The sequence below is a fragment of the Danaus plexippus genome, chromosome Z, assembly GCF_018135715.1.
Source record: "Danaus plexippus chromosome Z, MEX_DaPlex, whole genome shotgun sequence".
Lineage (NCBI taxonomy): Eukaryota > Metazoa > Arthropoda > Insecta > Lepidoptera > Nymphalidae > Danaus > Danaus plexippus.
In genome coordinates this window covers 11828608-11846093 of record NC_083559.1, presented here as the reverse complement: position 1 = coordinate 11846093, position 17486 = coordinate 11828608, and the positions used below count along the sequence as shown (strand labels likewise).

General features: G+C 32.0%; 3 protein-coding genes and 1 long non-coding RNA gene across 5 annotated transcripts in view; 3 read left to right on the top strand and 1 right to left on the bottom strand.

Moving 5' to 3' along the window:
- Window positions 1-331: 331 nt before the first annotated feature.
- On the top strand, window positions 332-1189 carry LOC116777389 (large ribosomal subunit protein uL18m). The gene is made up of 2 exons (XM_032670908.2): window positions 332-600; window positions 780-1189. Exons 1-2 carry the CDS (start codon window positions 434-436, stop codon window positions 1129-1131), a joined length of 519 nt encoding a protein of 172 aa, XP_032526799.2. The 5' UTR covers window positions 332-433; the 3' UTR covers window positions 1132-1189.
- A 616-nt stretch (window positions 1190-1805) lies between these two features.
- On the top strand, window positions 1806-7890 carry LOC116778172 (uncharacterized). The gene is made up of 5 exons (XM_032672090.2): window positions 1806-2241; window positions 2718-2852; window positions 3040-3349; window positions 3947-4120; window positions 4389-7890. The coding sequence occupies exons 1-5, from the start codon at window positions 1938-1940 to the stop codon at window positions 5944-5946; spliced, it is 2481 nt and encodes an 826-aa protein (XP_032527981.2). The 5' UTR covers window positions 1806-1937; the 3' UTR covers window positions 5947-7890.
- A 2200-nt stretch (window positions 7891-10090) lies between these two features.
- Window positions 10091-17486, top strand: part of LOC116778176 (cytospin-A-like) — a 31248-nt gene continuing 23852 nt past the window's right edge. Inside the window, exon 1 of one of the 2 annotated variants that reach the window (XM_032672099.2) lies at window positions 10091-10217. The gene's annotated coding sequence lies outside the window, so the exon portion shown is untranslated. Of the gene's footprint in view, window positions 10218-12933; window positions 13163-17486 lie in introns of those variants that run through there. The other variant, XM_032672100.2, reaches the window with a different exon arrangement.
- On the bottom strand, window positions 12086-14412 carry LOC116778188 (uncharacterized). Its single transcript, XR_004354111.2, has 3 exons — window positions 14327-14412; window positions 13951-14060; window positions 12086-12312 (listed from the first exon to the last, which is right to left on the bottom strand). It is a non-coding gene; the product is annotated as an uncharacterized LOC116778188 (long non-coding RNA).

Sequence of the window (17486 nt, the reverse complement as noted above, 5' to 3'; positions counted from 1 at the left end):
CTACATAGAAACTGGACTTATCTTTAGGTTTGGAAAATATTACCCAGTACGAGAATAAAACAACTAGTTCATTTTTAAGAAGTATAGTCATGGAATCCATATTTCTTTTCTGTTTTTCTCGTATTATATTTATATAGATGTTTTTTTTTTTTTTTGGAATATTTAGAATCAAACTGTAAAAAAAACGAAAATTTAGCAAGTTAAGAAAAAATATAATTTTAAAAGTATTAAAGAACGAATATAAATAACAATTTTAAACAAATTAAAAGATAAGAATTAAAACATTTATTAAGTTAAAAAAAATGGTATTATTGATTCAAGCAACCCTCTGTCAACATAACCTTTATTGTAATATAGAAACACATTAGAAAGAAATAATAGACATAATTTATTCTTGGAAATAATACATTACATAAAAATACAATATAAGGACATGTTGGCTTCTAAAGAAGTATTGTGTTTTCCAAAATTTGTTAGGTTAAATTCCACAACATCAGCTGTATTTATTAACAGAAATCCAAGAAATCTTGAACGAATGAGAATAGCCCGAAAACCAGACGGTTATCATTTGGACAAACCCGGTAGGAAGTTTTGGCACAAGTAAGTTATGTATTCATGATGGATATCAATTTGATTGTATTGATAAAATTTGAAGGATATATATATTTTTACCTAAATATTTTATGAGACCTTTTTAAGTTTCCTATGGGTTATACATCTTATCCATTTCTTAACTTATTCATTATCATTGTCTCTACAAATTTATGTAAATTTTTCAGATTGGTATTAACACCCAGCAATAGAACTGTTAAAGCAGAAGTTGTGCATTATATCAACGGTCCTATTATAGAAGCCAAGACATCTGAAAAAGCCCTGCGCAATCAGCTCTACAGTATGACAGACACATGTGCTTATATCAATTTGGGGAAGGTGTTTGCACAGAGATGCCTTGAGTGTGGAATAACAGAAATGCATTGTGACATAGAACCCGGTAAAGGTGAAAAAGTTGAAAAATTTCTGGAACAAGTTGTAAAAGGTGGAATTCAGCTGAAGGAAGTAGATGTATACAAAAAACCATTACCATGGGACCAACATAGACCAGAAAAACCATGGGAGGTCATTGAGGAGTAATCATTTACTAGTTTAGATATTGTAATGTTAAAATTATAGTAAATCATTAGTTTATTTATTTTTTGTTTCATTTCATATATCACTTATTTTCAAATATGTGTTTGTTTGCATTTGCTGTTTGTGTTGAATATTTTTTTCTTACTTATGCACATCTCAAAGTCAATCTATCTATTTATTGTCTATATAATTTATAAACAGTCTCCATATCACCACTTTAATGTAAAATAGTAATTTCCACTTAGTTTTAATTTTCACAGCCTTATTGTATTTTTATTAATCTAAGATTATTTATCACAATCCAAACATTTCATAATTAAATTTTTTAATTAAGAATATTTTTTTGTTCTAATTTTGAACGCAACGTTTCAGTTTCCGATTAGTACTTCATTATTGTAAATTATATATGGGAGAAATCTCTTCTTTGTTAATAGTATGTACATATTTTATTTTAAATATAGTTTTTACACAAAATAATTTTCGTTTTAATATTCATGACGTTAAATTATAGTGAATTTATGATTAAAAGTAGCCAAACGACTATCGAGTGAAAATGGCGGAAAACATGATGGCGTCTTATGCTTTTCAAACTAGTGGGTAACTAAAAATTCTATAGCTATCTCGTTCTGCCTCGTTAGAATTGTCGTAAGATATTTGGCACGCGTAATGATCAATATGTCCACGTGACCTCACATCAGTCCACCCCAGCTCCACTAGGTGGTCGCTTAATTGCAAATGCAAAATGTGGAATCGTTTGTGTTATATTAAAAACATTATATTTTGTGGTTAGGAGTATATTATGGTGTAAAATGCCAGCTTCAATTGGTGTTAATTTACGTGTTACGGGCCACTGCAGCCAAGGGGGTAGAAAGTACATGGAAGACTTGTTTTCCGTTGCGTATCAACAAACGGAAGACGAGAGGGATTTGGAATATGCTTTTTTTGGAATTTATGATGGACATGGTGGAGGTGAAGCAGCAGCTTTCGCAAAGGAGCATTTGATGGATTCTATTGTGAAGCAACGGCAGTTTTGGTCTGATAATGATGAGGACGTTCTTAAAGCCATTCGAAATGGTTATATGTTGACCCACTTGAACATGTGGAAAGAAGTAGGTAAATGTCAATTCCAGAATATTTTTTGTTATTATTTTAAGCTAACTTGACTTTTCATGATCTTTCTAGTTATTTAAGGCATTGGCGAGTGATTGTACGAAGTTTTTGGTTTGACCTTGCCTCTCCTCATTTTTTCTTGAGTGCTTTGACATTGAGTCAACAAAAGAATAATATCTATTATCCAATATTATATTTTGCTTTTGTGCCTTCAATAGATAATGTATCTGAACAAATTCACATAATTTAAATTTACGCAAGTTTTGAAATCCTCCCACATCGTGCTAAAGTGAAAGCTGTTTTACAAGTTTGTTTTTTATATTGATCCATGTTGCCTCTTACCAAAATTTTCAATACAAAGGTCAATTATAACAAGTTATCATTTTATATTACGAGGTTTGAAATATTTACTTGATTTAATGGGTTTAAATAGAATTGTTTTATATATATATATTTACACAATTTCTTGCTTTGCGTAGAAAAATGGCCAAAAACTGTAACAGGATTGCCAAGCACTGCAGGAACAACTGCAAGTGTTGCTTTTATAAGAAGAGGGAAGATTTACATAGGCCATGTCGGAGACTCTGCTATTGTACTCGGTTACCAAAAAGATGGTAAACAAAACAAATTAAATTATCAATATCTTGCTTATACTGTGCTTAATGTATCTTGCTTTTTTCTTTATGTCTATTCATGTTTGTTTGTGGTGTTATCATAATGACTTGTACTGTTGATGTTGATTAGGACAATGTCTTTGGTGACTCATTAACTACATATTTGTTTTTCACCAATAACTTACAGGAAGTGAAGAATGGGCTGCAAAGCCACTTACTTTAGACCATAAGCCGGAGTCCACAGCAGAAATAGAACGCATTCAAAAATGTGGCGGAAAGGTTGTATCAAAGGCGGGCGTCCCTCGAGTCGTGTGGAACAGACCCCGTCTTTGTCACAAAGGACCAATTAAAAAGAATACTCCTATGGATGAAATACCATTTTTAGCTGTAGCAAGATCTCTTGGAGATTTGTGGAGTTATAATCCTCAGAATGATGAATTTATAGTTAGTCCAGACCCGGATGTAGGAGTTTTAACTATAGATCCTTCTAAGTTTAGGTAAATACACTTGTTAATTCTGTGTAACTAAATTTACATCAATCACATATTGTTATTTCTTCATATTCTTATTTGTTAAGAAATTTGAATAATTCAGTGACGAAATATAAAGAATAAATTTGACAGGTGATGTTTGCTGTAAACCACTCAGTATGTGATTTAAAAGTATAACAATTTCTTACTAACCATTACATCATAATTTACATATATTTCAGCATTGCCTCTATGTTTTCAGTGTTTTGCAATCAATTTGGGGTCAGCACTGTATGAATTTATTTTACATATAGTTCTGACAGTTTAATTATTTGAATTTACACATCAATCAATTACTTTTCCTCTTGTGAACAACCCAAACTTGAAGCAGTCTTAACAATCCCCAGGCATTTTATTAACGTGATTTTATATTATGTCTATCACTTTGTTTGCATAACATGCGAATGCAACTTTTTAATGTTTTTCCTTAGTGAACAAGTTCCTGAAAAATCTTAATTTCTATACTTCATATATTGACATTTTTAACTGTAACTGCACTTTAGAATACATGGTTATAGATTTAAATCCTTAAATAAAATGATATTTGTTAAAACAAAATTTCAGGTGCCTTATTTTTGGTACTGACGGGTTGTGGAACATGATATCCCCAGAAGGTGCAGTAAATTTAGTTCAAGCTACAGAGAGACATAATGAAGCAGCGTTAGTGGGAGGAAATGCAAGTCAGCCAAGAGATTGGTTGAACCCTTCGAAAAGTTTAGTGGATCATGCTCTAGAGAGGTAAGTTAGTAAATTCTTAAGTATGATGCATTTTTAAGCAAACTCTCTCTGACTTACATTGTCTTTTAACCCCAAAGTAATGTAATCCTCATATTAATATTAGAATTATTGAAGAGAGCCTAAGCCATTTAGAGAACATAAAATTTTTCTTTTTCGTCTTTTAACATGTATCACGTTTATATCATAAAGTAAATTATAAATGTATGTTATATGTATGTATAAGTACATCCTTCATATTAATGTTTTAAATTGTTGCTCTTTGTTACAGATGGTCCAATACCAGAATGAGGGCTGACAACACTTCTGTAGTCACTTTAATGTTAGATCCACCTGGGCCTCCTCGTGCCACTGTATTACGCTCGAGAACGACGGCACAGAAACCACAGACTGCTGTTCCATCAACAGTACCTATGTCCAATGTGGGAGTCTCGACATTGCCCGCTAAAGTTGATGAACCAAAATCAGACGTAGCAGTAGAGAATGATACGAGACAGGTTCCTCAGAACGGTCTCACTATAATGACAAGGTACTCGGATGTCGACAAGCCGGTTTCGTCTGGAGAAGACACAGAGCGTGCACCTCTACCGCCCTGCGCCACCCTTGACGGTCGCTTTTCAGTAGGCCATAGAGAAGAGACAGTACGGGAGGAAAATAGTAGCGACAATGGTTCAGAAGTAATCAGCAACTATGGAAATCCCGCGGAGTCATACTTTATGGCTCGTCTATTAAACCGAACACGCGTAATCAACACACTGTCGGAGGTCTATGATGAAATCATCAATGGCCACAGACCCAAGGCGGCATCAGAATCCCGACAATCATCTCCGCCGTCTGGCACTGAGTTACCCGAAGACGGTGGCGGTGATGCAAGTGGCCGCGCTCCGCCCTCAGTGCCTTCCGCGTCACACGAACGCTCAGGAGCCAACGGAGCCGGAGAACCGACGCGCGGGCCTGATGAAGTCGGAATACAGATCAACGAGGTCTCGTCCAGCTCACCCACTGACGGTCCACCGAGAGCACGCGGTCGCCGTTACCGCGCGGAAGTGCGCCGGGACGCCCCGCCCGCAACTAACGATCGGGTACTTCGGTCTCATCATGAGATCGAAACACCACAACGTCCTCGCACGAGGCTCAACACGACTCGTGCTCGCCCGCTCGGTGATGCCGCGCCGTTAGACCGCATAGTTATTCTCAACAGACGGGGACACCCACCTTCAACGCCGACCACGCGCGTGGGGCAGGTCGCTCCGCGTCCGCCACCGCGGCGCGCTGTTCTTGTTCCCGAGCCTGAAATTGAGCACACAGACGGAGTCGCGGAGGAGGCTCGTCGCGCGACACGCTCCCAGGCGGCGGCCGCTACGCCGGCGCCGCGGGCCACTCGTGAAGTCAAAAGCGGTGGAGTCGCGGGAAACTCGCCGCGCGCCCCGGGGCCGGTGCGGCGGGCCCCGGCGGCGCGGGGCCGCTCCAAGGAGAACCTCGGCGTCGCTCGCCGCCGCGCACGCGCCTGCGCCGCGCCCGCCTCGCCCTCGCCGCCCTCGCGCCCGCCGCCGCGCCCGCGCCGCGCCGATAGTGCGGTCGAGGAACCAGAGGTTCACTCAACAACGGGCGAGGCGGGGCCGGCTGCGGGTCCGGAGCGCGCCCTCAGGTCACGCAATGAGCCAGCGGCGCTGTGTTCGCGGGCTTCGTGCAAGAGACGTGCCGGTGAGGAGTTGACGAATGGCGGCAAGGTCGCTCGTGTGTCACTTGGCAAACGGGCCTCGGGACCGTGGGTGCCGGCGCCGGCCCTCGCGCTGCGCAACCGCCTCCGACGGAGACTCGTCAAGTAGGCTTCACGACGATGGTTTTTATGGTTACCTGTGAGTATGCTGGGTTACAACGGTGCCTTCTAGTACTGCCAAAGTACATTGACTAAATATTGGGAGTCGAATTACGACTTCACCTGCGCCCTCCTTGAGGGATCCAAAGATGACTGCATCGTATACGGTTAGATTGCTGTTGTTATTTTTTATTATACCACTAGATATGTTTCAGTTTTAGTTGAGCGTAAATGATTATAGCTTTTTTCATTTTCCTTATTTGATTTCGTTTTTGCTATTCAGTATATCTGGACTGTTTCCCATTCGGTACATTAAAAGTTATAATTAATAAGTCATGGTACACAGTAACCAATAGTACAAAGAAATAAATTGCGTAGTTAACTATAAAAAGAAATCGTGGACCAGGCAGATTTATTTAGCCTTTATAAGTAACTATTTATTTTGTCTATATTTATAGCATCTATCATGTTGCATTTAATTTTAGACAAATATGAAAATTTGATTTTCATTCTGATCATGTCAAAGCAGAGGCTACAAAAAGCATGATATTGTAGTTCACATTAATAACATTCTATTAAAAAATGTTTCTAGCCAAATGTTTAATTTACATATATACATAGATCACAGATATACCAAGAGTGCTTTTCTAAAAGAATGTTAAGTAACTATAAGATTAGAAAATATATTGATATATGCTGAATATTTTTTGTACACTCATCATCAAATTAGTTGTGTAAATTAATTATAAAAAAATATATTTTGTATGAATGGTAAAGTAAGTAAGTTACAGAAGTTATTCTTTTAAGAAAGGAATTATTTATGTATTTCCTAAACAAGTTTTATATTATAATTGGTAGTTCCACTCTGGCATCTTGTCTATCGAGAGAATGAATTATGTTTTCTGTTTTTCAGATTTTTCAGTATGAACATAAAATAAATCTTGTTGCATTAGTTTTACAAAACTCTTGGTGCTTGTAATATCTTTGTACTAAATACAAAATATTAAAAATAAAAATTGTGACATACCAACTATTCTATTCTATATTTTATTTAATATGTTGTGATCACGGAACCATTGATTATATTAAAGACCAAAAGGGTTTTTATGTACTGGAATTTTGTTGAGTAATTAATTTTATAATAAAACTGTTATTAAAAATGATATATCATTATATTCTAAGTAAGGTGAGAAAGATCTAACTGTTTAAAAAGTCCAAGGTTGTACATATGTATGTATACATATAGGGAGAGTAAATAATATGTAATATAACGTGCCTGTTTGTTACCCACTAAACAACAAAAATATAGGTAAATAAAGTATTCTTTGATAAAATGAGATATTATGTATTTTTTATTAAAAACAAATTTTATGAAGATGTGTAACTAGGTGTAACAGATGATATAATATAATTTGTTAAGATTTATGTGTTAAGGTTTTTAGTAAAATTCACATTTATTATATAAGGAAAAGTATGGGAGTCCTAACAAGAGGAATTAACAACGGCTACATTTTACTTATAAAATGTATTAAAATTTATTAAGTCCTTTATTTTAATTTAGATGGTTTATAACGGATCTAAATTAATAATATTTGTTAGCATATCGTATTTCAATAATTTACATTATATTATATAACTTGAAGGACTTAGTGAAATATGAATTTTGACAAACAGCGTCGATGTAGCAGATTCCCATACGTTTTAGTTAAAAGACCCAGTTTGTTTTGTTCCGTAAAGAAAGAGCTGTATTAAGTTAATAATTTACAAGAATGCACTAACAGTTGTTTTTATTGGGGCAAAGTAAAAAGCTGGTTCCTCAAGAAAAATGCTTATTTGGATGTGGGTAAAACTGAAAACAAATGTATAACTATACACCTATGCATTAATACCTATTGAAGTAAACATTAATGTAGGCTTTATTTTTTGATTTAAATAAAGTTTGTATGAAATAAAATGGTTTTTTTTTAAACTCTCTGTTACTGTCATCTGCGTCGCCTGAATGCGGAAGCTGTGGTTCGATATGCTCCCCCAGTGCGAACATGAATGAGAACAACCCGCCCGACTGTTATACACATCTGTCTCACGCAGGCGGCTCCAAATCACCCTACTATTTCAACTTGTTAGGTTATAGTTTGGGCGCGCGCTCTAGCGTCCTGTCGTTTCCCACCCGGCCGGTCGTCAGTTACGCCACGAGTCGAACGTAGTAAATGTGTCCGTTTCGCACTATATAATTTGATTAGCGTTGTTTCATATAAAGTGGTAATTGTAATATATTGTTTAGAAACGGAGGTGATATATTTAACGAGTAATCGGTTTTCGATTGGTGTTTGTTATTTTGAAATTGACAATAAAAAACGCGGGAAACCTATGGTTTTTTTTTTTAGCCGTGTAAGTTTATCGATCGGACCGCGCTACTGCATTGCACCGGTGCAGGATGATAATGATCGTGTATTGTTTACATCGTCGAAACTATATTTTATATAACGTTTAAGTTGTTAATAACGAGAAGCTATTGAATTACGTTATTTAAATTTTTATGATGTCTATACGTAATTAGGGTAACGAGAATTCATATATATGCGTAAAAATTTCGTGTATCGAGGGTCCTTGAAAAGAATCCGGATCATAAGACTATTTTATTTATGATAGTAATGACGAGCACGCATTCTCTACTATCCGACTGGCTCTACCAGTTTTTTATTTGTTATCGGCACCTATTTTCGCGATTGGCAGTTTTATTATTCATGGAATATTATTTAAATTTTTGAGATCTTTTTAATAACTTTACGAGACATTAATCATATTCATCTAAATAATTCTTTTGTAAAAATTCGTCGTTCCAATCCTGAATAGTTTAGACGAACGGCTTTGAAAAATTGAAATATAGCTCTCATTTGCACAAAATTCAAAATAAATAATGAAATCCCTGAATGTAACAATTACAATAATATATATGTAATATATATGCAAGACCTACAAAGTCTGTTCTGACGTAAATGAAACCCTATAAGATCTATTGTTGGTAGACAAAAGATTTACATTATAATAGAAGCTAATAATAACACGTTTATTATAGGTGTTATAATAATCTAATTTATTGCTTTTCAACTAGAGAATTTTATTTCATACAATACATTATTTCATATAGATTACACTGATGCTAATTTACGAAGAATTATTTTCGTTGCTAATATGTTCTTGTATTTTTAAACGACTAAAAATTTTCAGTGAATTCGTTTAAAATAGTAAAGGTGGATTTGACCGTCACTCACGTAAGTTATATATATTATCCCTCTCTGAATTTTTTTTTATCCGTTAGGTAATTTAAACCGGTACAAAATATATATTGATTTTAGTTCTAGTGAAATTTTCTTTGCGATTAGATGACTGTATATATATATATATATATATATATATTACAATACCAAAAATACTAAGGTATTATGTATTCTTGTTTGTAGAAGGCAAAGCAGAATAGTACACGTTAAAATTTCGTAGACATGTTGTTTTAACCCTCTTTAAAAATAGGTGGACGTTTTCAGTTATACAAAAACCCTTCTTACTTCTTTACAATCGGCAAGATTTATTGTGGAGTTTGTCCCAAATAAATTCTATTAACGTCAGATATATAAGTTAGAAATGAAGGACGTAGTTCTCCCCCAATAACTAAATGTACTTTGTATTAGCGTAATACGATCAAATCTTGAATAGATTACAATTATGTACTACTAATGAAATAGTAGGATTTCTAGTGTAACTATTATGGTTTTAAATACCCCTACTCCCTAGTGTCCTATTGTATAAAAAGTATTTCATAGACTTCGGTGTTTTTTTTCAACATCAGATGCTGATCTTTAGCAAAATTTTTCTTCTAAGTATATTTTTTAAAATTTAATTGATTTGAAAAATAATATGGTAGATTTTACATTTTAACATACATATACTTAGAATATTTTATTGAAACACAACAAATAAATTGTGCATTATAAATTTAATCAACTAAATGCAGTATAATGAATTTTACTTTGAATCGTAGATAAAAATTTGAACACAAATGAAAACATAGAAATACTTCAAACTTTTATATTATAAAATAATATTATTGTACAGGTGTTTGACCTCACAAAAAACGAATATTTAAACTTTAACCGTTACTTATTTCATTGACATTAATTGTTGAAAGTAAATTCTGTGTTATATAAAAGTGAGATATTCAAAATTACAAAAAAGAATATTCAAAATAGTGTGGGAAAGAAGCGATGGAGGTGTTCATAACCATGGGTAAGTTATCGTCTTTATAAATTATATTGCTTTATGATATAGATATCTCGTTTTGAATGTATCGTTGTAGTGCCTAATATTTAACGCGTACTTTCACGGACCGTTAGTATCTAGCGCCTAGTATGTTACTAATATGACGGTGAAAAGTATTATTACCAATACCAGTACATTTAAACGCACAGAAAACATTTAATTGCAACAATTTACTTGACTTACATTCTGCGATATGCAGAGCGATGAGACGCAATGTTCAATTTAATTTACAACTCGTTTATAATTATATATAATTTTATTTAATATCCTCATTTACTGCTATATAAACTGAAATGTCATAGATATATGATATAACGTTTAAATTATTTATTTATCAATAGCAATAAAACCGGAATGCTCCGTCTGACCTGAATGCATCGCCGACGCATACGCCTAGTACTTACTCCATTTAGCACCTTTACATACATTTGTATTTCATACTGTTTACATATTAGAATACTAATCAGTTCGTCAGACGAGATATATGATTGATTTAAGTGTTTTAGCCATCTTGTTAATATTATATATATGGCGTACAGTTCCGGATACGTATTAGTTTGCGATGATATCGAAATAAATGATTACCTTAACAAGGAACGTGTTTTGGCTTTTTGATTGTAATTATACGTTTCGATATCATCGCTATTAATGTTATAATAAATACCGTATAAGGAAAGCTAGACGTCCATCAAAAATATTATCATAAAATAGTTTGCTATCGTAAAAAATGTGATTATAATATTTATATAAAATAAATGCTGATTTGTAACATCCGCTTTTTAAACATCTGCGTACGAAAGAAATTACTATAACATGTATCATTAAATAGATGTGAATTTCAATTGAAAAGTTTAGAAAGATTACGATCACAAGTATATGTACATACTTAGGTACATATTTTCTTCATGTGTCAATGTTCTTCGATATTTATTGAAACAGCAAATACTAAGTTATAGTTTTGAAGAATATTGGTGTAAATAAATTAATAGGTAATAAATTACCAGCGGCAATCTAGCTTTTAGCACTTAAACCCGGTCGCATTGAAGGTGTAGCCTTCATGTTAGATAAAACTCAAAGGACTATAATATATATCTGCGCGTGAAACCTGATGCGTGATTTCTATACCTACATAAAAATAAGTTACTTAATACGTATACAATATAATATTAATTATATATTATGTAAACATAATTATTATAAAGAAAATGCTAATTGGGGAAATTATTTTCTATGTAACACCGTAACGGCTGGAAGGATAGTAACTGGCTCTGTGCTGGTAAATAACTTGTGTATAACTAAAAAAAAAACAGCCAATTTCATATCAGTAAAAGGAGGGCATAAAATTTTTCCCTGGCAATTAAATAAAGGCCTTAGCACATATGTATATACACAATACTCTGCTTCCTTGTCTTATATCGGATATTTTTCATATTTTTATAACTATTGAAATAAATTAATGTCATAAAACTTTTATTAAGAACTCTTTGGTTGTTTATATTCCGGCGGAACTCCTTGAACTTGTTTTTGCGAAAATTAATATCAATGAAATCCTCCCACGACTTGTAAAATATGGGCATTATATATTTTATCCTTTTATGTTTTGTTCCTCGAATTCTGGTTATCAGAATAAAAATTTTGTTACTAATAGTTTTCGATTTGTAGCTTTTCATTATTATATTCTTTTTATGCGGCAATTACTATAAATACATGTGATTTGCATAGTTTTAATTCTAGCATCCTCTCTAAATTCATGTTCATGTATAAATCAGAATGTTATATATATTTCTCGACTCACTTATTTCTTTAGTAGTAAAGTATGATGTAAAAATCATTACTTCATACTTTCAATTGATTTTATTTAAATTTATTGCTTTATATTTCGTTGTTTTACAATGAAGTCGCCATATCTAGTATGGCTTAGTTATAATAATTACACAGAATGAACAGATTTGAGTGATTAACGTTTATGATACCTTATAATTAATTAACATTGGTGAATGAGTTTCGGTCTCCGATCGCTGTGTTGTCTCAAGGTGATGGAACTGCTCTGGTGCCAAGGTGTCTGTGGGCAGATGTCGTAATTCGTTACTTATTGTTATCCTTATTATACTTGTTTTACTTTCCATTTCGATTACGGATTTCAAAAGCCTTTTTGATACAGCACTGACCTTAAAATCGATTTAATTGAGTTTATACAAACCTTTATTTATTGATAGAATCGAAAATGAATCATCATATATATCTATACTTTTATTAAGAGCTTTTGCTAGTTGATTTCTCCTATGCCTTTTTACTTTAAGTTGTTATTGAAAAGTTTAGTAGTCTCTAAAAGTTATGGTAATTTCAATGTAAAGATTGTCTGTTAAGATATATATATATATATATATATTCGACTATAAGTATAATCCACATCCCCTCTCCGTAACTGTATATTACAACGTCATCTAATGTTTATTGATTCGCTAGTTTGTATTACGTAGTTTCGTATAGAGATTTATAATAATTTTCTAACAGTAATTCATTTAAGGTAATAAGCGAATAAAATAAAAAACAACAACAATAACGTCTCACACTGAATAAAAGAGTAAGTTCAAACGATTACAAAATAGAAGGTACATTGATTCGCGAGACTACACGCTTATCAAATCCACTTCATTTGTCACAACGTTACCCGCCAGTGTGGAGACGGCTCGATACGTACACAGACTAAAATCAAGAATTTTTTTTTAATATATAATCTCTCATATCAATTCAGTGATAACAATACTAGATTTAGCTTCAGTGTGATTCAGAATTCGCTTGATGTTTGTAGTGCGTACGTAATTTGTAGCTTTATGTTGTGTAGTTGATTTGATAATCGATTTTTATTTTCGGTTGTAAAGTGCATAATATACTTTAAAATCGACTAACAGGTTGGTGTCTGATTAATTTTTTTACAGAAATTTTATATTTTCTATTCACATTCTTCCGTTCCTCACGTGACAACTCAGTCCGGATTTTTGAAATTTAAATCTATAGATAAGTATTTTATTGTAATGTTCATGATTAAAAGTTCTAATTTATATAAATTATGAACTTTATTTGTATTTTATATTAAAATAACTAATTATAAGGATACGACATGTTCTACAAACATTATTGATCCATTTAGCAGTAACACTTTGACCTTAGTGAATTTTTAAAACGCAAGCTGATTTGAGTAGTAAATAAATTTTTTCTGTTAAAATTATCTTAAACAGCAAATTACAGATAAAATCGTCCCAAATAAAAAACTTAACTGTAAATTTTTTACAATAATCTTAAATTACATTCACATCAGCACATTCCTAATCTTACCAAATGTCCAGGTCTCTAGTTTTAAGTGCTTCAGAAGCTTCATACTTTTGTCTTGGAATCGCAAGAATGAAATCTTCTGTATGGCAAAGCAATATTTTTTATGCGAAAATATGAAATATGCAACGTGTAACCTTAAGCAAATTGTACTATAAAGCTTTGTGTAGATTTTAATTAAATCTGCCCTGCAAATGCGACGTTATGCCGTCTTTAATTGTATGTACCATGGCATTGAAAGAATTTTAAAATATACTGCAAATACAATTCAATTTTGATTATACATTGAGAAGTTATAACAAATTTTATATAGGATTTATTTCGTTAGGACCTAGGTGCATATTTATATGTAATTATTGATTAGATTTACCTTTTTGTGACCGTATGCAGGCTTAATGCTTGAATGCTATGTACAGTTTTCGCCACATTAGAAGCTGATCAAGTTACTGTTGTGCAAGTGGGCGGCTTTTGCAAGGCGTTCTAGATACAATCAGGGTTGTCTTATATACGTAAAACATTATATTGTTTACTTAAAATATCACTGAAACTACCGTTAAAAACACAATTAAATTTACCTATAAATGTAATGTACTGTTATTATTTATGAAATTGTTAACATTCGACAGATAAGTTTGCGATTAAAATATAACATGTTAATTAATTTGTAGGGTGATAATTAGAATTTTGATTAAAATATAATCAATTCTTGACAACCCTGGTCATTGGTTGAAATAAATTAGACCTACCGAGATAAATTTATCGCTTGTACATCAGATAACATTTATAATGCAGTAAGATACAACTGGATATCTATTTACTTTGTACTGAAATATCGTACTGATTGAGAGGTTCCTACATTTTACGTTAACAGACTATAAAACAGAACAATGTCTATATATATACAGATAACACAGCACAGTTTGATAGTAATGAATGAATATTTTCTACTTACATTAACAACTACTAGTGTTATCTATTTTAAAACTAGTTCAAATATTAGATATTTTTGAGGCAGGTTAATTAATTAACTTTAAACGACTTCAATACAATTTTTACTAGTTAGTGTTATCACAGGATATAAAATGCAATTTATTCGTGAAAACGAGGTCACAATTCATTCATGTCACCCACTTCTGAATGACAGACTATATACTGCCTAGATGTTGATTAAAAAAGTTTTTATATCTATTTAAATTTCGATGGAAGGTCGCAGTCGTTTTTAGTTCTTTTTGTGATAATAAATTTAAACCCGTGCGTCTCTTCTTTGTATTATATTAGATTTTACTTTTTAAGATCATAATGATATCATATCTCGTTAGATAAGATAACAGATCAAGGTCGCCTCTATGATTTTGACAGTACATAGAATCCTTATCAGCGAGTATTTTATTAAACCTTGTGTATCAACATACATAGATTGAACCAAACCATACATTGAAAGTACATCAAAAATTTTTGGAAGGTTCTTTGCTGAAATGTAGTAATTTTTTATTAATTATCAATTTATTAAAAATTTGTTAAACAACTCCATTACTTTAAATTTTGTCCTATAATTTTAACACGACTTTCGACGCAATGATTTTAAATTTGATAACTTAATACGTTTTGTTTCGATAAACTAAATATAGAGAAACTCAGGTTATTCATTCATATGGCTACGTCGATACTGTCGTTAACTAAGATGAATTCGTATAAACTGGAAACTGTCTGTATGAAGTTCGATTATGCAAAGTTGTCGTAAGGGTACGGAATTAATAAATAGGTGCATTTTTGAATATGTTGTTAATTTCAAGCAATTAGTTTAAGGCGATGTCTATGTTATTTAATATTTTAGTTCGACTTTGTCGCGTTTTGTATGGAACCTGTAAAATTTTCGAAAATGCAATTTTCATAACATATTAGAAGCAAGCATAATTTTTCCCTATAACGCCTTTGATTAGGCTTATTTTTTAACGAACGTAGTTTTTATCGTGGAATCGAAACTTCTAATTACCAATATTTTTTTTCAAATAACATTAAAAATGAATAAACAATTTTTTTTAAATGTCATTTTATTAAACAAATACATAAATATAAAATATGAAAGAATTTAGAATATCACAGTAAATATTTGAAAAAAGTAAAAAGCTATTATTGGCTTTTTCATATATATAATGTTTATCTTATTGTATGTTATTATAATTAGCTATAGTTTGTTTCATGCGATCTATTATATGGAATTATTACTTTTAAGCGATGATTGACAGATTCGGATATAAAATACCTATCGAAATATATAAGCAATGGAAAAATTTTACCAATTTTACAAATGCGAAAGTTTTATATTAATTATTAATTATCAAAAAGTATTACTTATGTTGTATTTCATAATTTATATATTATATAATATCTTCTAATATTGCTTTAATCACTTAAAAATAATCATAATATTACAAAAAAAATATATAGATACATAACCCTTTGATGATAATGAAGTAAAATCGATAACTGTTAAAACGAAACTCAAAGATATATTAATTATTTCAACTAATTTTTTAATAACGCTAAGCATATTATATATACTTAACATATTCGTTGCATTGGATATTTTCTATACAAAACAGTCGTAAGATTAGGTACCGACTTCATAGTTCAGTAAATGTTACCTTAGTTGTGTTTAGTAATAGGTAAGTATTATTTTAATTTGTGATGAACATTTTAAAATATCTGTTGTAATAAAAAAAATCGTGAGTTGATTTATAATTCGCGGTGTAATATGGAAATGATATCACGGGTTCATCGTCTTACCTGACTTTTTCTGTAGGTATGTTCAGGGATGTGGGTGTCGAAGGTGCAAGCGATACGTGATCGTCTATTAAAAAAAATATTCAAATAATTGAAATATTTGTTTCTTTGCATTTACATTACTTTTACACACGTTTTTTTAAGCTTAGTATTTTTTTTTACCGCGTAATGGTTTAGATAGTTATTAAGGATTTATATGTTTATGAGGCTCATAGTAAGTTTGTGTCTAAAGGATTTGATATGTGAAAAAATATGTTGCTGTTAATATTATGTATTTAAAAAAATACTCCAATATATAAAATATTTTAAATAATTCTCTAATGACTAACGCTCATCGTTTATGACACGTACCGTATGAAATGTAAATGTCTAAGGATTACTCTGATATCATTTCAAATAGCAGTAGGCGAAAAGGTTAGGTAATTTTATATTATTAAATACACATCTAAAATAAATGTAATACATAAAAAGTATCTTTATTTTGCGGCTTATTCATAATTTTAATTTTTCGTGTGATAAAACTGTGTTCAGGTTTAAAAAGAGAAAAGGTTTTGAGAAAAACTACCATCATCTCAAATTCATGTCGGTAGCGATTTTAGTGATTATAAACGTATCATTAGTATTTTTCACATTCTAAACCTTCGCTTCATATATAAAAATGCTGAAACCTTCACGTTATATTTGCTGATTAAAAGTTGCCTGATAATACGTAGTTTGTCCAAGCCTTTAACATTTGAGACGTATCTTTTTAAGAAACATATAGAGTAAAATCAATGCTAAACATTTATTAGCCGATTTTTTGGACAATTTTTTTCTTTAATCGACAAACTTGATAAAACTTTTAATAACTAAGGTCCAATACTGTAGTTCAAGCTTTTATCAACGGTTTAAACAACACATCTGTAAAAGTTTATGTAAAATGCATTTTACATAAATATTATGATTTTAACAGACAATGAACGTTTTCGCTAGGAGTTTTGGGAATTCAAGGAGAGAAGTAGGTACTTATATAATTAAAGTGTAGAGCTATAGTTACGAAACTATACTTCTCATGAATAAATCGACGTATATAGCATTTTTGGTAGGATCTAAATATTAACAATAGGAATCATTCTAATTTTT